We start from the raw sequence: 24,216 nt of genomic DNA, 5'->3' as shown, positions 1-24,216 counted from the left end.
CACTCTTGTGCAGGGTACTGTGCAGGGTGGACGTTTCATTGCTGGTGGTGTCCTCACTGTGGCTGGGAGAGCTCGTCTCTGCCTCGGAGCGGCGCTTCTTGTGTCCAGCCGGTGCTGGATGGATGGATGTGCGAACTCGTGCTTCTCTGGTGTCTCTCTGGTCTTCAGGTTCGGGGCATACAGGCATGGAGGACATGAGCCTTTCTCTTGGGGAGCGTGTGTGTATCACTTCCTGTCATCTCGTCACTGATGCTGGCTGCAAGCCTGTCTCAGACTGCTGCAGCCATTAGGCTGGGCCGTTCCCTGGCTGTCTTCCTATTCCTCCTGGCTTTTGGGAAGAAGGGACTCTGTTCCCTGGGGCCAGTGGGGAAGGATGCTCCTTTGGAGGTCACACCTGGTGGAGACCCTCCGCCCAGGGCAAATAGCCTGCTTCCTGGGTCAGTCCCAGTGTTAGCTGCAATCTCCAGAGGTGGTATGGGCGGAGCCCTGCTGCTCTCTCTGCATATCTTCTTTGCAGATTTTTGTTTGTTTGTTGGTTTGTTTTTAAGGAGGGCGCAGCTCACAATGGCCCATGTGGAGATCCAACCGGTAACCTTGGTGTTGTTAGCACCCCGCTCTAACCAACTGAGCTAACTGGCCACCCCCTCTTTAAGGTTTTGAATCGACAGGACGGTCTTTTTCTTTTTTAAAAATTTTTATTGGGGAACAGTGTGTTTTTCTGGGACCCATCAGCTCCAAGTCAAGTCGTTATTTTGAATCTGGTTGTAGAAGGCGCGGCTCACTGGGTCATGTGGGAATCGAACTGGTGACCTTGCTGTTATGAGCACTGAGCTCGAGCCACTGAGCAAACCAGCTGCCCAGGACAGTCTTTTTCTTTTTGCTGCTTCTGGTGTGAATTACACTTTGTCCCTGCAGTCTCAGACGTGTCCTCTCAGCCCTGCAGCTGGAGTGGCCACACCATCTCACTCCTGTTCTGCCCTTCAAGCAGCCCTCTGCCTTAGAAGGTCTCCACTGCAGCCCTGCTTGTCCCTTCACCAAGGATACTGTGAGCCAGTGTCGGGTGGAGCACGGGTGGGCAGCCAACGGGCCTGGGTTCAGGGCCCCAACACTCCTCTAGTCTCCCCTCTGGACCTCACTTTCCCCAGGTGTAAATAGCCGGCAGTGCTGTGCCAGAGATCTCTCGACAGTAGTGGAAATGTGTCTGCACTGTCTAGTATGGTAGCCGTGTGTGATTTTTGAGCTCTTGAAATATGACTACTGCAACCAATAAACTAAAATTTTAATTTAATTTCAGTTAATTTAAATTTAAATAGCTACATGATGTACCCTGTTGGATGGCACAGCTCTAAGCTTTCTTCTAGCTCCAAAGGCTTAGGACACTTGGCTGAATACGCAGAATTCCCCAGAGCTCCAAAGACTGTTTTTGGTAGCAGCAGGGTAGAGCCCCTGGCCCGGGGCAGCCTGGCTTTCCCTGACTTGTATGGGAGAAGGAAGGACCAGCCAGTCTCCAGGGGTGGGCAAAACTGAGTGCTGGGACCCAAATGCAGAGAACAGGCCCTTGCCACCATGGCCTGGAATCCCCTATCAGCACCCCCATGTCTGGCTTATCTGAGTGGCTCAGATCAGATGAAAGGAGAGGGGAGTCCTTCGTGGCTGTGCCAGGAGGCCACTAAACCAGAGCAGCCTGGGGGTGGGGTGTTTGGCACCCTGCTAGGGCCAACCTGCAGCCTCAGGTTCAATGCCTCTATTCTCACAGGCTGTGGACCCTTGTCTACTCAGCACTGCCTTCTCCCCTGTTCATTAGCAGCGTAGGTCCGGCATGCAGCAAGTCCTTCCTGAGCCTCCCAGCTGTGCTTCCAGGAGCTCCTGGCCTGGGGCTGCCTCCCAGGGAGCTGGCAGGGAAGTTGACCGCCTGTGTTCCCTGGAGACCCAGCCCCACTGGCACTGGGGGTCTAGCCTGTGAAGTACTTTGTCGATGGCTTTTAGGTGTGACTCTTAGCATGTTTGGAGCTGTTGTGGCCTCAGTGATTCATTGGGGAAGGAGGGAGGTGGGGCCTAGATGTGGGTGAGAGTGAGCTCGCTCTCCCCCTTCGAAGGCTGCTGGCTCAGCACCAGGATGTTGGGCTGAGAGGATGCTGGGCTGAGAGATGGAGCCCCCGCTCAAGGAGGAAGAGAAGGGTGCCAGGGTGAGCAGTGGCTTCAGAGATCTGAGAAGCCCTCAGGCTGGAAGGCTTTTTCCTTCCCTGCTCTGCCTGGCTCTTGTCTGCAGGGCTGGCTTCTCGGTGCCAGGGAGGCACCATTTAAGTTCCAGCTCTGCTGTTTCACGTTGGAAAGGGTCAGTGGGACTTCCTGTAGCTCCTCCTCTGCCTGTTGGGAAGGGAGGAAGTGTTGCCCCAGCAGCACCTGTGCGGATGAGGTGACGCATCGTTAATACCGCAGGTGTGAGTTCAGGCGATGGGGGCCAGGGGTCCATTTGGCTGTCTTCACCGGGGTTGTGTTCTGCTCCACGTTGGAACTGCTAAGTGTCTATGAGTTTCCAAGCAACACAATCAGGTCATTAGACGCAAACTACTGTGTTTCCCCGAAAATGAGACCTAGCCAGACTATCAGCTCTAATGTGTCTTTTGGAGCAAAAATTAACATAAGACCTGGTCTTATATTATACCTGGTCTTATAGTAAAATAAGACCAGGCCTTATATTAATTTTTGCTCCAAAAGACACATTAGAGCTGATTGTCCGGCTAGGTCTTATTTTCGGGGAAACACGGTAGCACCTTCAAGACCCTATTTATATTTCATTCCCTCCAAAGGTCTCCCAAACCTTCTGGAATGTTCTGAGGCTAAATTGGCCACACCCAGAGCACCTTGCTCATAATTTATATTCGGGACAGGAACTGAGTCCTTTAACTCTCCATATCTGGCACATGGAGTGCATTCAATAAATGTGTAGAGAATGCACGAGTCAAGTTAGGCAAGAATCTAATGTGGTGTATAATTTGGTGCTAGGCTGGGCTGGGCTGTGTCTGTCCCTCGCTACTTTGCTCTGCAGGATCCAGTGCAATGTGGGCCATGCACACGGTGATCAGTATGCATGTATTTATTGATTGGTTGACTAATTTCTGGATGTAAACTGCTTTAGGGCGGGGCCCTGGGCGAGGTGCTCCATGATTTATAGTGTCCCCCCCACAGATCCACAGACATGTTTCTGGATGACTCTGCGGCCGCCATTTTGTGTGGGTGGCTATAGGCCTTGGCTGTAGGCTGTGGCTGTATCCTGAGTTCTGTCCGCTGTTTTCCTGGGGCTGCTCTCCTGCTGACAGCCTTTCCTGTGGCCAGAGGGGCGTCTTTGCTCCTAAGTGCCCGCACCTATGGGGGCCTGGCTCAGGGCCCAGCGTGGCCAGCCAGATGGGCCCTGACTCACCACGTCCCTGAGGCAGCTCAGCTGGACTCCAGCCGCTTGGGCTGGGGCCAGTGCCTTGGCGGGGGCTGGGGTTCCCTTTGTTCAGCTGCTGCCTGTGGCAGGGCTTGTGGAGCTCCCAACTGGCCAGGGTCCTCCTGGTCCTGAGGACTGGCTGACCCAGAGGCACTATGTGTCACCACAGTTCCTGCTTTCAGGCCTCCCAGTGGCCCCCAGTGTTGGAGACACTGAGGAGTCTCTGTCCTCTGAGGAGTCTCACATGGTTAAAGCTGCAGACCTGATAGAATGTAGGGGAAAGAGGTACAGACTCGGGTCTGCGCCCAGGCGTTGCTCCCTTATTGTGGATCTGGGGCAAATTGGCTTCTGAATCTCAATCTCTCCATCTGTAAAATGGGGACAGTATCATCTCCCTCCTGAAGCTCGTATAAAGATCCAAATGAGAATGCATGTCGAGAGGCTCCTGTGCACCAGAGCTTTTCACATGTGCTTTCTCTCTTCTTCAGTCCTCATGGAAATCCTTTGTTATCTCCATTTTCACAGATGAGAAATTGAATGACTTATCCAGGGTCACACCGCTGGAAGGGTGCAGAGCCAGGATTTGACTCTGAGTCTGGCCTCTAAACTCCCTTTCCATGCTCCCAGGCTGGAGAGTCATGTATGAATGGAATTGATGACAGTAGTGGGGGTCAGGGCTTTGGCCTGGCCTGGAGAACAGAATATCCAGGCATCCTTTGCGTGGCTGCTGGTTGGGGTTCGAGCAAGCAGTGGTTGAGTGTGGACATCATTGTGAACTTTTCTCTAGGCTGTGTGACCGAGATTCCCTGCGAGAGAGACTGAGGAGAGGACAGGAAGGAGGGGCGGGCTCCTGGCAAGGCATTTGCTCCTGAACAGAGTCCTGCTAAAGGTCAGTAGGATGGAGGGTGATGAGAGAGGTAGAGGTGCTGGGATGGGGAAGGTGGAGAACCCCGGGTGGCATCGGGAGGCAGGCCTTGGGTGGAAGCGATGTGAGGGGCTGGTGACCTCAGAAGCCGCTTGCATCCACTCTCTGTCTTTCCTGCTGCCCCTTGAAGCACTGTAGGCACCTGGGGGACAGTGTTCCACCCCCTTGAAGCACTGTAGGCACCTGGGGGACAGTGTTCCACCCCCGCGAAGTTCATAGTGCCCGAGACCCCTGGCTTTCTCATACTCTCATTGCTGTGCCGTGCACCCCACCGTCCTCAGCTCATTCCCTTCCCTCATCCCAGATGGAGAAGGAGGAGGAGACGACCCGGGAGCTGTTGCTGCCCAACTGGCAGGGCAGCGGCTCCCATGGGCTGACCATTGCCCAGAGGGACGACGGCGTCTTTGTGCAGGAGGTGATGCAGAATTCCCCTGCGGCCCGCACTGGGGTGGTCAAGGAGGGTGAGTCATCTCGGTGCGGGCTGGGTGCTGGGTTGGGGTGGGTGAGGGTGGAGGGATGGGCAGGGGGCAGGCAGAAGTGGGCACGTGGCTGTGGAGGGCCTGGTCCCTGTGCCATCAGGATGGTCAGTGCCCAGGCCCTGCCTTCTTGTCTATCACTTGCTCACTGTCCTCAGGGTAGATGGTCATGTGGGGCGGTGGAGACATAATCCTCAGTTCCAACTTCCACTCACAAACTCAGTTTTTCATCTATACAAGGCGTTGCAGGGTGGTCGTGACATGCGTGAAATGCAAGTCAGTTCGCGTGCCGAGCACGCAGTGGTTGGTTGTTTTTCCCTGAGACCTGCTTCTTGTTCCTCCCTGCTCAGGGGACCAGATTGTGGGTGCCACCATCTACTTTGACAACCTGCAGTCGGGCGAAGTGACCCAGCTGCTGAGCACCATGGGGCACCACACCGTGGGTCTGAAGCTGCACCGTAAGGGGGACCGCTCCCCTGAGCCTGGCCAGACCTTTACCCACGAAGTCTTTAGCTCCCACAGCTCCGAAGTGGTTCTGGTGAGTGCCTTGCCAGCCTGTCTGTGCCCAGAGCTCCCCCTGGTCACGCCGACCTGCTGGCCCCACTTCCTGAGCCTTCTGTCTGCCCACTGGACCTCTCTTGTCATTCTTTCTCCTAATTTCACCCCCTCTGTCTCTCTGTTGAGCCAGCCTATCTGTTCTTATTCACATGTGGCATGTGGCTGACGCAGCCCCGGAAAGTCTTCTGTCAGTCTCTTCCGAGTGCCACGGCGTGGGAACCGACTCATGCTGTCTGGTCCTAGATGCCAGGAGGAAGGTCGGCTGCTTTGCCAGAATCTTTGAAATGATTTCACAGGTGCCCAGCTCTGCCTCACAGACCATTTTTCTACTCCCAGAGGCCTGGACTCATCTGTGAGTCAGACACTGGGCAGCAAAGTGCCTGAGGGACATTCCCCTGATCCTTCTGACAGCTTGTTTATGTAACAATTAATGGGTTCTCAAAGTGGAAGTGTTCAACCAAGCACAATCAGTCTCAACAAATACTTTCCAGGGGTCCTTGGGAGGATTCCCCTCCCAATTAAACAAACACGCCAGGGAGTTGAGAGCCAAGAGCCTTAGGGTCAAGTCAGCACAGAGATGGTTGCCCGGAGGCGTCCCCGGTACTTGACAGGCAGATTTGAGTCTAGAATTGATTGTAAATCTTTCTCCTAGACCACGTAGTCCAGGAGTCTGCACCCTTCCCCTGTGACTTTTGCTTACCAGAGTTTCCCCAAATGATTTCTGATTTCCTCCTGTGATGTGACTGTCAGCCCCATTTTTGTCAGCCCCCCTGTGCTCTGCCCCAGGAAGCTCTGTGGACCTCCATTATGGTCCCAGCTTCTTTGGGAAACAGGCACCCATGTTGTCAGCTGGGCTGTGGCCGGGCGTCTGTAACTCAGGCAGACTCTGCTGCAACCTCTGCCGGGCATGTCTTTCCGCAGAGCGGGGATGATGAGGAGTACCGGCGTATCTATACCACGAAGATCAAGCCTCGGCTGAAGTCGGAGGACGGAGTGGAAGTGGACCCTGGGGAGACCCAGAGCCGTACCATCACGGTGACTAGAAGGGTCACGGCCTACACTGTGGATGTGACAGGCCGGGAAGGAGCCAAAGACATTGACATCAGCAGCCCGGAGTTCAAGCTCAAGATTCCACGGCATGAACTGACTGAAATCTCCACTGTAGATGTGGAGACTCAGCCTGGGAAGACTGTGATCAGACTGCCCTCGGGCTCGGGGACAGTGTCTCCAACCACAGGCTCTGCTGTGGACGTCCGAGCAGGGTCCATTTCTGTTCCAGGACCAGAGCTCCAAGGTGCTGGCCACTCAAAGCTCCAGGTCACCATGCCTGGGATAAAGGTGGGAAGCCTGGGCGTCAATGTTAGTGCAAAGGGCTTGGACTTGGGTGGCAAAGGTGGGGTCCAAGTTCCAGGAGTGGACATTTCATCTTCTCTTGGGGGTGGGGCCGTAGAGTTGCAGGGCCCATCTCACGAGAGTGACAATAATGGGAAAATTAAAATGCCCACCATGAAGATGCCAAAATTTGGTGTCTCAATAGGGCCTGAGGGCCAGGCACAAGAGGCAGGGTTGAATGTGTCTGCACCTGAATTCTCTGTGGGGCACAAGGGCAGTAAGCCAGGCATGACCATTGGCGGGAACATCCAGACCCCTCAGCTAGAGGTCAGTGCTCCCTCTGCCAATATTGAGGGCCTTCAGGGGAAGCTGAAGGGCCCCCAAATCACTGGGCCATCACTTGAGGGACACCTAGGCCTGAAAGGTGCCAAGCCACAGGGGAGTATGGGGATGGACATCTCTGCTCCTCAAATCAAGGGCAGCATCACTGGCCCCAATGTGGAAGGTCGAGCCCCTGACATTGACATTCATGGGCCTGGGGGCAAACTAAATATGCCCAAGATGAAAGTCCCGAAATTCTCTGTATCGGGTTCTAAGGGAGAGGGAGCCAGCGTTGATGTAACACTGCCCACAGGTGAAGTGACTCTTCCTGGGATTTCTGGGGACATCAGCCTGCCTAAGGTTGCTACTGGGGGGCTGGAAGGGAAGGGGAAGGGTACTAAAGTCAAGAGTCCTGAAATGGTTATTCAGAAACCTAAAATCTCCATGCAGGATGTGGATCTGAGCCTTGGGTCCTCCAAACTGAAAGGAGATATTAAAGTTTCTGCTCCGGGAATGCAAGGTGATGTTAAAGGCCCTCAAGTGGCAGTTAAAGGATCCAAAGTGGACATAGAAATACCCAGCCTGGAGGGGACCCTGGCAGGCCCCAAGCTGAGTGGTCCTTCTGGGAAAATAGGAACTTGCAGTATTTCTATGGCAGATGTAGATTTAAATGCGGCTGCACCTAAAGTGAAAGGGGGTGTAGATGTCACACTCCCAAAAGTAGAAGGGAAAGTCAAAGTCCCTGAAGTTGATGTCAAAGGCCCCAAAGTGGATATCAGTGCCCCAGATGTGGACGTTCATGGCCCAGAATGGAACCTGAAAATGCCCAAGATGAAAATGCCCAAGTTCAGCACTCCAGGAATCAAAGGAGAAGGCCCAGATGTAGATGTGAATCTACCCAAAGGAGATGTCACTATTTCTGGGCCCAAGGTCAACGTGGAAGCCCCAAACGTCAACATCGGAGGCCTGGAGGGCAAACTTAAAGGCCCTGATATTAAGATGCCTGAAGTGAATGTCAAGACACCAAAGGTCTCCATGCCTGATGTAGATCTGAATGTTAAACTCCCAAAGGTAAAAGGAGAGTATGATGTAACAGTACCAAAACTTGAAGGAGAGCTGAAAGGTCCTCAGATGGACATTAATGCCCCAGATGTGGATGTTCACGGCCCAGACTGGCATCTGAAGATGCCCAAGATGAAAATGCCCAAATTTAGTGTGCCAGGGTTCAAAGCAGAGGGCCCGGAGGTGGATGTGAACCTGCCCAAGCCTGATGTGGACATTTCAGGGCCCAAGGTAGATGTTAGTGCTCCAGACATGAGAATTGAGGGACCAGAAGGAAAATTAAAAGGACCCAAGTTTAAGATGCCTGAGATGAATATCAAAGCCCCAAAGATCTCTATGCCAGATGTGGACTTACATTTGAAAGGCCCTAAAGTGAAAGGAGAGTACGATGTCACTGCGCCAAAGGTTGAAGGTGAGATGAAAGTTCCTGATGTTGAACTTAAAAGTGCCAAAGTGGACATTGATGCCCCTGATGTGGATGTTCATGGCCCCGACTGGCACCTAAAGATGCCCAAGATGAAAATGCCCAAGTTCAGCATGCCTGGCTTCAAAGCAGAGGGCCCAGAAGTGGATGTGAACTTGCCAAAGGCTGGCGTTGACATCTCAGGACCCCAAGTGGATGTTGAAGTTCCAGATGTGAATATTGAAGGACCTGAAGGAAAGCTGAAGAGTCCCAAGTTTAAGATGCCTGAGATGAATATTAAAGGCCCAAAGATCTCCATGCCTGATGTGGATTTGCATATGAAAGGCCCCAAGGTAAAAGGAGAATACGATGTAACAGTGCCAAAGCTGGAAGGTGACATGAAAGGGCCAAAAGCACATATCAGTGCCCCAGATGTTGAAGTTCAGGGTCCTGATTGGAACCTAAAGATGCCCAAGATGAAAATGCCCAAATTTACCATGCCCAGCCTCAAAGGAGAGGGCCCAGAATTGGATGTGAAACTGCCCAAGGCTGATGTGGACATTTCTGCACCCAAGGTAGATATTAATGCTCCAGATCTGAGCCTTGAAGGACCTGAAGGGAAGTTGAAAGGCCCCAAGTTTAAGATGCCTGAGATGCACTTCAAAGCTCCTAAGATGACTCTGCCAGATGTTGACCTCAATCTTAAAGGACCCAAAATGAAAGGAAATGTAGATATGTCTGCACCCAAAATAGAAGGTGAAATGAAAGTTCCAGACATGGACATCAAAGGCCCCAAGGTGGACATTACAGCACCAGATGTAGAAGTACAAGGTGGAGACTGGAGCCTCAAAATGCCCAAGATGAAAATGCCTAAATTCAGCATGCCTAGTTTCAAAGGTGAGGGCCCAGATGTGGATGTAAACTTGCCCAAGAGTGACATTGACATTGCCGTACCTAAGGTTGACATTGAAGCTCCAGATGTGAGCCTTGAGGGACCAGAAGGAAAGCTGAAGGGTCCCAAGTTTAAGATGCCTGAGATGCACTTCAAGGCCCCCAAGATCTCCATGCCTGATGTGGACTTACACTTGAAAGGCCCCAAAGTCAAAGGGGATGTGGATGTGTCTGTGCCCAAGATAGAAGGTGAAATGAAAGTGCCAGATGTGGACATCAAAGGACCCAAAGTGGGTGTAGATGTTCCAGACGTGGATGTTCATGGCCCAGACTGGAACTTGAAAATGCCCAAGATGAAAATGCCCAAGTTCAGTGTGCCAGGCTTGAAAGCAGAGGGCCCAGAAGTGGATGTGAACCTGCCCAAGGCTGACATTGACATCTCTGGACCCAAGGTTGACATTGAAGCTCCAGATGTGAGCCTTGAGGGACCAGAAGGAAAGCTGAAGGGTCCCAAGTTTAAGATGCCTGAGATGCACTTCAAGACCCCCAAGATCTCCATGCCTGATGTGGACTTACACTTGAAAGGCCCCAAAGTCAAAGGGGATGTGGATGTGTCTGTGCCCAAGATGGAAGGTGAAATGAAAGTGCCAGATGTGGACATCAAAGGACCCAAAGTTGACATTAATGCCCCAGATGTGGATGTTCATGGCCCAGACTGGAACTTGAAAATGCCCAAGATGAAAATGCCTAAGTTCAGCATGCCTGGCTTCAAAGCAGAGGGCCCAGAAGTGGATGTGAACCTGCCCAAAGCTGACATTGACATTTCTGGACCCAAAGTTGACATTGAAGCTCCAGATGTGAGCCTTGAGGGACCAGAAGGAAAGCTGAAGGGTCCTAAGTTTAAGATGCCTGAGATGCACTTCAAGGCCCCCAAAATCTCCATGCCTGATGTGAACCTGAATCTAAAGGGGCCAAAACTAAAGGGAGATGCAGATATGTCTTTGCCTGATGTAGAAGGTGAAATAAAAGTGCCAGATGTTGACCTTAAAGGACCCAAAGTTGACATCAGTGCTCCAGATGTGGATGTTCATGGCCCAGACTGGCACCTGAAGATGCCCAAGATGAAAATGCCCAAGTTCAGCATGCCTGGCTTCAAAGGAGAGGGCCCAGCCGTGGATGTGAACCTACCCAAGGCTGACATTGATGTCTCAGGACCCAAGGTGGACATTAACGTTCCAGATGTGAATATTGAAGGTCCAGATGCCAAACTAAAAGGACCTAAATTTAAGATGCCAGAAATGAATATAAAGCCTCAGAAGATATCCATGCCAGATGTTGGTTTGCATTTGAAAGCTCCTAAAATGAAAGAAGATTATGATGTGACAGTCCCAAAAGTAGAAGGAGAGATAAAAGCTCCAGATGTCAACCTCAAAGGTCCCAAAGTGGACGTTAATGTACCAGATGTGGGAGTTCATGGCCCAGACTGGCACCTGAAGATGCCCAAGGTGAAAATGCCCAAGTTCAGCATGCCTGGCTTCAAAGGAGAGGGCCCAGAAGTGGATGTCAACCTGCCCAAGGCCGACATTAATGTCTCTGGACCCAAAGTGGACATTGATGCTCCAGATGTGACTATTGAAGGTCCAGAGGGGAAACTAAAGGGTCCCAAGTTCAAGATGCCAAGCATGAATATACAGACACACAAAATCTCTATGCCTGATGTTGGACTTAATCTGAAAGCCCCTAAACTGAAAACTGATGTAGATGTTTCCCTTCCTAAAGTGGAAGGAGACTTGAAAATTCCTGAAATAGATGTTAAAGCCCCTAAGGTGGATTTGGATGTTGGTGACATTGATGTTGAATGTCCAGAAGGAAAGGTGAAAGGTCCCAAGTTTAAGATGCCAGACATGCATTTCAAGGCCCCCAAGATCTCCATGCCTGATGTGGACTTACACTTGAAAGGCCCCAAAGTCAAAGGGGATGTGGATGTGTCTGTGCCCAAGATAGAAGGTGAAATGAAAGTGCCAGATGTGGACATCAAAGGACCCAAAGTGGGTGTCGATGTTCCAGATGTGGATGTTCACGGTCCAGACTGGCACCTGAAGATGCCCAAAGTGAAAATGCCCAAGTTCAGCATGCCCAGCTTCAAAGGAGAGGGCCCAGAAGTGGATGTGAACCTGCCCAAGGCTGACATTAATGTTTCTGGCCCCAAAGTGGACATTGAGGCTCCTGATTTAGACATTGAGGGACCAGAAGGAAAATTAAAAGGCTCTAAGTTTAAGATGCCTAAATTGAACATCAAATCTTCCAAGATGTCCATGCCAAATGTGGACTTGAATTTGAAGGGACCCAAACTGAAAGGAGAGATAGATGCCTCTGTGCCAGAACTAGAAGGTGATCTCAGAGGTCCACAAGTTGATATCAAAGGTCCCAGTGTGGATGTGGAGGTGCCTGACATTGACCTGGAATGTCCTGATGCCAAGTTCAAAGGCCCCAAGTTTAAGATGCCAGACATGCACTTCAAGGCCCCCAAGATCTCCATGCCTGATGTGGACTTACACTTGAAAGGCCCCAAAGTCAAAGGGGATGTGGATGTGTCTGTGCCCAATATAGAAGGTGAAATGAAAGTGCCAGATGTGGACATCAAAGGACCCAAAATGGGTGTCGATGTCCCAGACGTGGATGTTCATGGCCCAGACTGGAACTTGAAAATGCCCAAGATGAAAATGCCCAAGTTCAGCATGCCCGGTTTCAAAGCAGAGGGCCCAGAAATGGATGTGAACCTGCCCAAGGCTGACATTGACATCTCTGGACCCAAGGTTGACATTGATGCCCCAGATGTGAGCCTTGAGGTACCAGAAGGGAAGCTGAAGGGCCCCAAGTTTAAGATGCCAGACATGCATTTCAAGGCTCCCAAGATCTCCATGCCTGATGTGGACTTACACTTGAGAGGCCCCAAAGTCAAAGGGGATGTGGATGTGTCTGTGCCAAAGTTGGAGGGAGATTTGAAGGGTCCCAGTGTGGATGTGGAGGTGCCTGACGTTGACCTGGAATGTCCTGATGCCAAGTTCAAAGGCCCCAAGTTTAAGATGCCAGACATGCATTTCAAGGCTCCCAAGATCTCCATGCCTGATGTGGACTTACACTTGAGAGGCCCCAAAGTCAAAGGGGATGTGGATGTGTCTGTGCCAAAGTTGGAGGGAGATTTGAAGGGTCCCAGTGTGGATGTGGAGGTGCCTGACGTTGACCTGGAATGTCCTGATGCCAAGTTCAAAGGCCCCAAGTTTAAGATGCCAGACATGCATTTCAAGGCTCCCAAGATCTCTATGCCTGATGTGGACTTACACTTGAAAGGCCCCAAAGTCAAAGGGGATGTGGATGTGTCTGTGCCCAAGATGGAAGGTGAAGTGAAAGTGCCAGATGTGGACATCAAAGGACCCAAAGTGGATGTCGATGCCCCAGATGTGAGTGTTCATGGCCCAGACTGGCACCTGAAGATGCCCAAGATGAAAATGCCCAAGTTCAGCATGCCCGGTTTCAAAGCAGAGGGCCCAGAAGTGGATGTGAACCTGCCCAAGGCTGACATCGATGTCTCAGGACCCAAAGTTGACATTGAAGCCCCAAGTATGAGCATTGAGGGTCCAGAGGGAAAGATCAAGGGGCCTAATTTAAAGATGCCAGAGATGAATATCAAAGCGCCAAAGATCTCCATGCCAGATGTGGATTTACATTTGAAAGGTCCTAAGGTCAAAGGAGATGTAGACATTTCCCTGCCTAAGGTGGCAGGTGACCTAAAAGGCCCCAAAGTGGACATTGATGTCCCAGACGTGGACGTTCATGGCCCAGACTGGCACCTGAAGATGCCCAAGGTGAAAATGCCCAAGTTCAGCATGCCTGGCTTCAAAGGAGAGGGCCCCGAAGTGGATGTGAACCTGCCCAAGGCCGACATTGATGTCTCAGGACCCAAGGTGGACATTGAAGGCCCTGATGTTAACATTGAAGGACCTGAGGGGAAGTTGAAAGGTCCTAAGTTCAAGATGCCAGAGATGAACATCAAAGCCCCCAAGATCTCCATGCCTGACTTTGATCTGCACCTGAAAGGTCCTAAGGTCAAAGGTGATGTGGATGTTTCCCTGCCTAAAGTGGAAGGTGACCTGAAAGGCCCTGAAGTTGACATCAAAGGGCCCAAAGTGGACATTGATGCCCCAGATGTGGATGTTCACGGCCCAGACTGGCACCTGAAGATGCCCAAGGTGAAAATGCCCAAGTTCAGCATGCCTGGCTTCAAAGGAGAGGGCCCTGAGGTGGATGTGAACCTGCCCAAGGCCGACATTGATGTCTCAGGACCCAAAGTGGACCTTGAATGTCCTGATGTGAATATTGAAGGACCTGAAGGAAAGTGGAAAAGTCCAAAGTTTAAGATGCCTGAGATGCATTTTAAGACTCCAAAGATATCCATGCCAGATATTGATCTTAATCTAACAGGTCCAAAACTGAAAGGAGATGTGGATATCACAGGTCCTAAAATGGAGAGTGATCTGAAAGGCCCTGAAATTGACCTCAAAGGCCCCAAAGTGGACATTGATGCCCCAGATGTAAATGTTCATGGCCCAGACTGGCACTTGAAGATGCCTAAGATGAAAATGCCCAAGTTCAGCATGCCTGGCTTCAAAGGAGAGGGCCCCGAGGTGGATGTGAACCTGCCCAAGGCCGACATTGATGTCTCAGGACCCAAGGTGGACATTGAAGGCCCTGATGTTAATATTGAAGGACCAGAAGGAAAGTTGAAAGGTCCTAAGTTCAAGATGCCAGAGATGAACATCAAAGCCCCCAAGATCTCCATGCCTGACTTTGATCTGCATCTGAAGGGCCCCAAAGTGAAGGGTGATGTGGACGTTTCTTTGCCTAAAGTGGAAGGTGACCTGAAAGGCCCTGAAGTTGATATCAAAGGGCCCAAAGTGGACATTGATGCCCCAGATGTGGACGTTCATGGCCCAGACTGGCACCTGAAGATGCCCAAGGTGAAAATGCCCAAGTTCAGCATGCCTGGCTTCAAAGGAGAGGGCCCCGAGGTGGATGTGAACCTGCCCAAGGCCGACATTGATGTCTCAGGACCCAAGGTGGACATTGAAGGCCCTGATGTTAACATTGAAGGACCTGAGGGGAAATTGAAAGGTCCTAAGTTCAAGATGCCGGAGATGAACATCAAAGCCCCCAAAATCTCCATGCCTGACTTTGATCTGCACCTGAAGGGCCCCAAAGTGAAGGGTGATGTGGATGTGTCTTTACCAAAAGTGGAAGGTGAGATTAAAGTTCCTGAAGTTGACATCAAGGGCCCCAAAGTGGACATTGATGCCCCAGATGTGGACGTTCATGGCCCAGACTGGCACCTGAAGATGCCCAAGATGAAAATGCCCAAGTTCAGCATGCCTGGCTTCAAAGCAGAGGGCCCCGAGGTGGATGTGAACCTGCCCAAGGCCGACATTGATGTCTCAGGACCCAAAGTGGACCTAGAATGTCCTGATGTGAATATTGAAGGACCTGAAGGAAAGTGGAAAAGTCCAAAGTTTAAGATGCCAGAGATGAACATTAAAGCTCCTACGATATCAATGCCAGATTTGGACCTTAACCTTAAAGGCCCTAAAATGAAAGGAGAAGGGGATGTTTCACTTCCAAATGTAGAAGGTGGTTTGAAAGGGCCTACTCTTGACATCAAGGGCCCGAAGATAGATTTAGATGCTCCAGATATTGACATTCATGGCCCAGAAGGCAAATTAAAAGGTCCAAAACTGAAGATGCCTGACATGCATGTAAACATGCCCAAGATCTCCATGCCAGAAATTGACTTGAATTTGAAAGGCTCAAAGCTTAAGGGAGATGTTGATGTTTCTGGGCCCAAATTGGAAGGTGACATTAAAGCTCCCAAGTTGGATGTAAAGGGCCCAGAAGTGGACATTTCTGGTCCTAAGCTCAATATTGAAGGCAAGTCAAAGAAATCTCGTTTTAAGCTTCCCAAATTTAATTTTTCAGGCTCCAAAGTTCAGACCCCTGAGGTGGATGTCAAAGTTAAAAAGCCAGATATTGATGTAACAGGCCCCAAAATTGATGTGAGTGCTCCCGATGTTGAGGTCCAAGGAAAAGTGAAAGGATCCAAGTTCAAAATGCCTTTCCTGAGCATTTCGTCTCCGAAAGTTTCTATGCCTGATGTGGAGTTAAATCTGAAAGGTCCTAAAGTCAAAGGAGACTTAGATGTTGCAGGTCCTAATTTAGAAGGTGACTTTAAAGGACCCAAAGTGGATATTCAGGCACCAGAAGTACATCTTGATGCGCCTAATGTGGACGTTCATGGTCCAGACTGGAATTTGAAAATGCCCAAGATGAAAATGCCCAAGTTTGGTGTCCCTGGCTTAAAAGCGGAAGGGCCAGATGTGGCTGTGGACCTGCCACAAGGAGATCTCAACATACAGGGTCCCAGAATGGACATTGAGGGCCCAGAAGTCAATGTAGAAGGTCTAGAAGGAGGCATAAAAGGTCCCAGATTCAAGATGCCTGACATGAATATCAAAGCTCCCAAGATCTCTATGCCTGACATTGATTTGAACCTAAAGGGCCCCAAAGTAAAAGGTGATGTGGCTGTTTCTCAGCCCAGAATTGAAGGGGATCTGAAAGGGCCAGAGGTTGATATCAAAGGGCCCAAAATGGACATTGATGTCCCAGATGTGGATGTTCATGGCCCAGACTGGCACCTGAAGATGCCCAAGGTGAAAATGCCCAAGTTCAGCATGCCTGGCTTCAAAGGAGAGGGCCCAGACGTGGATGTTACCCTCCCTAAAGCTGACATTGATATTTCTGGCCCCAAAGTGGACATTGATGCCCCAGATGTGAATATTGAAGGTCCAGATGCAAAACTGAAGGGCCCCAAGTTCAAGATGCCTGAGATGAACATCAAAGCTCCCAAAATCTCCATGCCTGACTTTGATTTGAACCTGAAAGGCCCCAAAATAAAGGGCGATGTGGACGTGTCTTTGCCAACAGTGGAAGGTGACCTAAAGGGCCCCAAAGTGGACATTGAAACTCCTGATATTAACATTGAAGGCCCAGAGGGGAAATTGAAGGGGCCCAAATTCAAGATGCCAGAGATGCACCTAAAGGCCCCCAAGATCTCCATGCCTGACATTGATTTAAACCTGAAGGGCCCCAAGGTGAAGGGCGATGTGGACGTTTCTCTGCCTAAAGTGGAAGGTGACCTGAAATGCCCTGAGATTGATATCAAAGGTCCAAAAGTAGACATTAATGCCCCTGATGTGGATGTTCATGGCCCAGACTGGCACCTGAAGATGCCCAAGGTGAAAATGCCCAAGTTCAGCATGCCTGGCTTCAAAGGAGAGGGCCCCGAGGTGGATGTGAACCTGCCCAAGGCCGACATTGATGTCACAGGACCCAAGGTGGACATTGAAGGCCCTGATGTTAACATTGAAGGACCTGAGGGGAAGTTGAAAGGTCCTAAGTTCAAGATGCCAGAGATGAACATCAAAGCCCCCAAGATCTCCATGCCTGACTTTGATCTGCACCTGAAAGGTCCTAAGGTCAAAGGCGATGTGGATGTTTCCCTGCCTAAAGTGGAAGGTGACCTGAAAGGCCCTGAAGTTGACATCAAAGGCCCAAAAGTGGACATTGATGCCCCAGATGTGGATGTTCACGGCCCAGACTGGCACCTGAAGATGCCTAAGATAAAAATGCCCAAGTTCAGCATGCCTGGCTTCAAAGGAGAGGGCCCAGAAGTGGATGTGAACCTGCCCAAGGCTGACATTGATGTCTCAGGACCCAAAGTAGATGTTGAAGTTCCAGATGTGAATATTGAAGGCCCAGATGCAAAACTGAAGGGCCCCAAGTTCAAGATGCCTGAGATGAACATCAAAGCCCCCAAGATCTCCATGCCTGACTTTGATTTGCACCTGAAAGGTCCTAAGGTTAAAGGTGATGTGGACGTTTCTCTCCCTAATGTGGAAGGTGAATTAAAGGGCCCTGAAATTGACCTTAAAGGCCCCAAAGTGGACATTGATGCCCCAGATGTGGATGTTCACGGTCCAGACTGGCACCTGAAGATGCCCAAGGTGAAAATGCCCAAGTTCAGCATGCCTGGCTTTAGAGGAGAGGGCCCAGAAGTGGATGTGAACCTGCCCAAGGCTGACATTGATGTCTCAGGACCCAAGGTGGACATAGACACTCCTGACATTGACATTCATGGTCCAGAAGGGAAACTGAAGGGTCCCAAGTTTAAAATGCCTGACCTGCATCTCAAGGCACCCAAGATCTCAATGCCTGAAGTTGACCTGAATCTGAAGGGTCCTAAAGTAAAGGGCGATGTGGATGTTTCTCTGCCCAAAGTGGAAGGTGACCTCAAAGGCCCTGAAGTTGACATCAAGGGCCCCAAAGTGGACATTGATGCCCCAGATGTGGATGTTCATGGCCCAGACTGGCACCTGAAGATGCCCAAGGTGAAAATGCCCAAATTCAGCATGCCTGGCTTTAGAGGAGAGGGCCCAGAAGTGGATGTGAACCTGCCCAAGGCCAACATTGATGTCACTGGACCCAAGGTGGACATAGACACTCCTGACATTGACATTCATGGTCCAGAAGGGAAACTGAAGGGTCCCAAGTTTAAAATGCCTGACCTGCATCTCAAGGCACCCAAGATCTCCATGCCTGAAGTTGACCTGAATCTGAAGGGTCCTAAAGTAAAGGGCGATGTGGATGTTTCTCTGCCCAAAGTGGAAGGTGACCTCAAAGGCCCCAAAGTGGACGTCGATGTCCCAGATGTGGACGTTCATGGTCCAGACTGGCACCTGAAGATGCCCAAAGTGAAAATGCCCAAATTCAGCATGCCGGGCTTCAAAGGAGAGGGCCCAGAAGTGGATGTTACCCTCCCTAAAGCTGACATTGATATTTCTGGCCCCAAAGTGGACATTGATGCCCCAGATGTGAACATTGAAGGCCCAGATGCAAAACTGAAGGGCCCCAAGTTCAAGATGCCTGAGATGAACATCAAAGCCCCCAAAATCTCCATGCCTGACCTTGACTTTAACCTGAAAGGCCCCAAAATGAAGGGTGATGTGGATGTCTCTCTGCCCAAAGTGGAAGGTGACCTCAAGGGCCCTGAAATTGACATAAAGGCTCCCAAATTGGACATTGATACTCCTGATATCAATATTGAAGGTCCAGAAGGAAAATTAAAGGGGCCCAAATTTAAGATGCCTGAGATGCACATCAAAGCCCCCAAGATTTCCATGCCTGACTTTGACTTAAATCTGAAAGGGCCAAAGGTAAAGGGCGATGTGGACCTTTCACTACCTAAGATGGAAGGTGATCTGAAAGGACCAGAGGTGGACATTGAGGGTCCTGAAGGGAAACTCAGAGGTCCTAAATTTAAGATGCCTGATGTGCATTTCAAAACTCCACAAATCTCCATGAGTGACATTGATTTGAACTTGAAAGGACCTAAGGTAAAAGGAGATTTGGACATTTCCATTCCTAAACTGGAAGGAGATCTGAAAGGTCCCAAAATGGATGTTAAAGGCCCTAAGCTGGACATAGACACTCCTGACATTGACATTCATGGTCCAGAAGGGAAACTGAAGGGCCCCAAATTTAAAATGCCTGACCTGCATCTTAAGGCACCCAAGATCTCTATGCCTGAAGTTGACCTGAATCTGAAGGGTCCTAAAGTAAAGGGCGATGTGGATGTTTCTCTGCCCAAAGTGGAAGGTGACATCAAGGGCCCCAAAGTGGACGTCGATGTCCCAGATGTGGACGTTCATGGCCCAGACTGGCACCTGAAGATGCCCAAGGTGAAAATGCCCAAGTTCAGCATGCCTGGCTTCAAAGGAGAGGGCCCAGACGTGGATGTGAACCTGCCCAAGGCTGACATTGCTGTCTCGGGACCCAAAGTGGACATTGACGTTCCAGATGTGGATATCGAAGGTCCAGATGCAAAACTGAAGGGCCCCAAGTTCAAGATGCCAGAGATGAACATCAAAGCTCCTAAGATCTCCATGCCTGACCTTGACTTAAACCTGAAAAGTCCCAAAATAAAGGGTGATGTGGATGTTTCCCTGCCTAAGGTGGAAGGTGACCTCAAGGGCCCTGGAATTGATATCAAAGGGCCCAAAGTGGACATTGATGCCCCAGATGTGGACGTTCATGGCCCAGACTGGCACCTGAAGATGCCCAAGGTGAAAATGCCCAAGTTCAGCATGCCTGGCTTCAAAGGAGAGGGCCCAGACGTGGATGTGAACCTGCCCAAAGCTGACATTGATGTCTCAGGACCTAAAGTGGACATTGACGTTCCAGATGTGAATATCGAAGGCCCAGATGCGAAACTGAGGGGCCCCAAGTTCAAGATGCCAGAGATGAACATCAAAGCTCCCAAGCTCTCCATGCCTGATGTTGACCTGGATTTCAAAGGACCCAAAGTTAAAGGAGATTTTGATGTGTCTGTCCCTAAAATTGAAGGTACTTTCAAAGGTCCAGAAGTAGATCTTAAAGGTCCAGGTCTGGATTTTGAAGGCCCTGATGCCAAACTCAGTGGCCCAAATTTGAAGATGCCATCACTGGATATATCTGCCCCTAAAGTAACTGGTCCTGACATTGATTTGCATCTCAAAGCACCCAAAATTGGAGTTTCTGGTCCCAAATTAGAAGGTGGTGAACTGGACCTCAAGGGCCCCAAAGTTGATTTAGAAGCTCCAAACTTAGATATACACATGGAGAGCCCAGATGTTAACATTGAGGGGCCAGATGTTAAAATTCCCAAATTTAAGAAACCCAAGTTTGGATTTGGTACAAAAAGCCCTAAAGCTGACTGTAAGTCACCTTCGCTCGATGTGACTGTTCCTGAGGCAGAGCTGAATGTTGAGACTCCTGAAATTAGTGTTGGTGGCAAGGGCAAGAAAAGTAAGTTTAAAATGCCTAAAATTCACATGAGTGGTCCTAAAATTAAGGCCAAGAAACAAGGATTTGACTTGAATGTTCCCGGGGGCGAAGTTGATGCCAGTGTCAAGACTCCGGACGTAGATGTCAGTGTTACTGGGCCGGACGCCGCACTTAAAGTCGATGTGAAATCTCCTAAAACCAAGAAACCTATGTTTGGAAAAATGTATTTCCCAGATGTAGAATTTGACATTAAATCACCTAAATTTAAAGCTGACGCCGCCCTCCCTAGCTCCAAAATGGAAGGTGAAATCCAGGCACCTGATCTGGATATTGCTTCACCAGGGATTAATGTGGAAGGTCCTGACATCAAGCTGAAGGCCCCCAAGTTCAAGGTGGATGTCTCAACTCCCAAAATTGAGGGCGACTTGAAAGGCCCCAGGGTGCAAGCAAACTTGAACGCACCTGACATCAACGTTGAGGGCCCAGGTGCTCAAGTCAAAGCACCATCATTTGGCATTTCTGCCCCTGAAGTCTCCATCCCTGATGTGAACGTTAGCTTGAAAGGACCAAAGATTAAGGGTGATGTCCCCAGTGTGGGACTGGAAGGAGGAGATGTAGATCTGCACGGTCCAGAATCGAAAATCAAGTTTCCCAAGTTTTCGATGCCTAAGATTGGTGTCCCTGGTGTGAAAATGGAGGGCGGGGGAGCTGAGTTTCAGGCCCAGCTGCCCTCACTTGAAGGAGGCTTGAGTGCACCAGATGTTAAGCTTGAAGGGCCTGATGTATCTCTGAAGGGGCCAAAAGTAGACTTGCCTTCAGTGAACCTCTCTATGCCAAAAGTCTCTGGACCTGACCTCGACCTGAACTTGAAAGGACCAAGTTTGAAGGGAGACCTGGATGCATCTGTTCCTAGCATGAAGGTGCATGCCCCAGGGTTTAACCTCAGAGGTTTTGGTGGAAAGGTGAAGATGGAAGGAGATGGTGTGAAAGTGCCAGGGATCGATGCCACAACAACGGTTAAGGTTGGTGCGCCAGATGTGACCCTGAAGGGACCAAGCCTGCAGGGAGACCTGGCTGTCTCTGGTGACATCAAGTGCCCTAAAGTATCAGTAGGTGCTCCTGATCTAAGTTTGGAGGCACCTGAAGGTGGTTTTAAACTTCCCCAGATGAAGCTGCCCCAGTTTGGCATCTCCACGCCAGGGTCTGACTTGGACATTAACATCAAGGGGCCACAAGTGACTGGAGAACTAAAGAGGCCGGGCATGGATGTGAACCTCGGAGGCCTGAATCTGAAAGGGCCTCAGATCTCTGGCCCTCAAATCTCAGCACCAGATGTGGACTTGAACTTGGAAGGACCAAAAGTAAAAGGGAGCCTCGGGGCCACTGGTGAGATGAAAGGTCCCTCTATTGGAGGAAGTCTTCCAGGCATCAGTGTTCAGGGCCTAGAAGGAAATCTCCAAATGCCTGGAATTAAGTCCTCTGGATATGACATGGAGCTGCAAGGTATGAATGTGAAACTCCCCACTGGGCAAATTTCTGGCCCTGAAATCAAAGGCAATCTGAAAGGTTCAGGGATAGGGGTCCACGGTGCCGCTCCTGACATTAGCATGAAGGGGCCTTCATTTAATATGGCATCTCCTGAGTCAGATTTTGGTGTCAGCTTGAAGGGCCCCCAAATCAAAGGAGGTGTAGATGTTTCAGGAGGTGTCAGTGCCCCAGATATCAGCCTGGGTGAAGGGCATACCAGTGTCAAAGGTTCCGGGGGTGAGTGGAAAGGACCCCAGGTCTCTGCTCTCAACTTGGATGCACCTAGGTTTGCTGGGGGACTTCATTTCTCAGGACCAAAGGTAGAAGGAGGTGTGAAAGGAGGCCAGCTTGGACTCCAGGGTCCTGGACTGAGTGTGTCTGGGCCTCAAGGTCACTTGGAAAGCAGATCTGGAAAGGTAACATTCCCCAAGATGAAGATCCCCAAATTTACCTTCTCTGGCCGAGAGCTGGTTGGCAGAGAAGTGGGGGTGGATATTAACTTCCCTAAAGTGGAGGCCAGTGTCCAGGCTGGTGCTGGAGAGGGTGAGTGGGAAGAGTCCGACGTAAAACTTAAAAAGTCCAAAATCAAAATGCCGAAATTCAATTTTTCCAAACCTAAAGGGAAAGGTGGTGTCACTGGATCACCAGAAGCATCCATTTCTGGGTCCAAAGGTGACCTGAAGAGCTCAAAAGCCAGCTTAGGCTCGCTGGAAGGAGAGGCAGAGGCTGAAACCTCTTCGCCCAAAGCCAAATTCTCTTTATTTAAAAGTAAGAAGCCTCGGCACCGCTCAAATTCCTTCAGTGACGAAAGGGAGTTCTCTGCACCTTCTACCCCGACTGGGACTTTGGAGTTTGATGGTGGAGAAGCGTCGCTGGAAGGTGGAAAAGTCAAAGGGAAACAAGGGAAGCTGAAATTTGGTACCTTTGGTGGATTGGGGTCAAAGAGCAAAGGTCATTATGAGGTCACTGGGAGCGATGATGAGGCAGGCAAGTTACAGGAGAGTGGAGTATCCTTGGCCTCTAAGAAGTCCCGACTGTCCTCTTCTTCTAGCAATGACAGTGGGACTAAGGTTGGCATCCAGCTTCCTGAGGTGGAGCTGGTGGTTTCCACAAAGAAAGAGTAGCAGGCCTTTGTGTACATATATGTATAAAAATACTTCAGCCTTGGGTGTGTTTGTATATAACCTCCAAAGAGAAACACACCGACAGCCTCAGCAGTAATGCAAAGATCTGGCCTCTGCCGGGGGCAAGCGCTGACAAGCCAACCGCCTTTAGGCTCCCAGAGCTTTACAGATAGGTAAAGAGTTCCAGCCCATGTGCAAAGTCAACAGTATTTGCCTTAAGATTTCAGTTTTTTTGCATTGAACGCTGAGAGCTCCTGTTTACTATGCAAGCTTTTGTGTTTATTATCCTCATTTTTACTGAACATTGTTAGTGTTGGGGTAATGGAAACCCACTTTTTCATTGTAATGACTTTGGGGGCTTTTGTTAGTAAGGGTGGGATGGGGTAGAAGGCAGTAGAGGGGGCCAGACCTCCATTTCTCCTAATATTGGAACCACTGAAATAGCAAGCACCCAAAGATGGCCACAGGGAGCTGGCAGGGCGTGTGGGTCTTTTTAGAACTCTTTAGCATTGCTTTTTCCCCAGGGGTGGTGGTCCCAGCCAGTGTGGTGCTCATGGTGAGAAGGAATTAGAAACTGTTTGCAAATTGGCCAACCCACTAGCTCAACACAAGGGGCTTCCATTCTGTGTATTGTAAGAAATATTTTCATGGCCCCCATGTTCCTGATACTGGTTCTGATTTCTTTTAACAAATGTTATGATTAAGAAAATTTCCCGCACTTTAATGGCAAGTTAATTGAGAATGTAAGAAAATCCGTGCTGTCAAAGCAAATAAAGCTGTTTATTAACTCTGATGTCTTGTGCCTTTGCATTGTGTGTTGGGGGGCTGAAGCTTGGGGACCCTGCACTCCTGCCCTGACAGTTCACACTGGATCCGCCCAGTGGCATTGCTGGTTCTTAATTAATGGGTAATGGGAGGAATTCTTGGCTTCTCACCATGAGGCTGGCCATATCATTGCTGAGAAATCAAGAGAAGCTTGGCATGCTGGCAGCCCAAACCCCAGGACCCACCCACTGGTGAACTTTGCATGCTCTGATATGAATACGAATCAAAATGGTTCTAAATGGATAAAAGGATATAGGAGTGAATGAAAAAAAAAAAGGCTTATTGGGATGGTAGAAAGAGATCTGGGCGAGTCGCCGTCCTGCCATATCTATTCCTGACTTGGCTGCAGCTTTGCTGGGTGGCCTCAAGTTATTTGCCCTGCCTGGTCCTCAGTTTTCTCTTTGAAATCA

General features: G+C 50.1%; 1 protein-coding gene across 2 annotated transcripts in view; it reads left to right on the top strand.

Moving 5' to 3' along the window:
- AHNAK (AHNAK nucleoprotein) overlaps positions 1–23,774 on the top strand; it is a 29,554-nt gene extending 5,780 nt beyond the window's left edge. The window contains exons 2-6 of one of the 2 annotated variants that reach the window (XM_074336493.2): positions 4,221–4,322; positions 4,663–4,819; positions 5,185–5,372; positions 6,314–6,730; positions 7,496–23,774. In XM_074336493.2, the coding sequence (XP_074192594.2) occupies positions 4,663–4,819; positions 5,185–5,372; positions 6,314–6,730; positions 7,496–22,981 (16,248 nt within the window). In that variant the 5' untranslated portion in view covers positions 4,221–4,322 and the 3' untranslated portion in view covers positions 22,982–23,774. Of the gene's footprint in view, positions 1–4,220; positions 4,323–4,662; positions 4,820–5,184; positions 5,373–6,313 lie in introns of both variants that reach the window. The other variant, XM_074336492.2, reaches the window with a different exon arrangement.
- The last annotated feature ends 442 nt before the right edge of the window (positions 23,775–24,216 follow it).

This window comes from Rhinolophus sinicus, chromosome 14, assembly GCF_057876585.1.
Source record: "Rhinolophus sinicus isolate RSI-liver-muscle chromosome 14, RSI-T2T, whole genome shotgun sequence".
Taxonomy (NCBI): Eukaryota; Metazoa; Chordata; class Mammalia; order Chiroptera; family Rhinolophidae; genus Rhinolophus; species Rhinolophus sinicus.
This window is presented reverse-complemented; position numbering and strand designations above follow the sequence as displayed.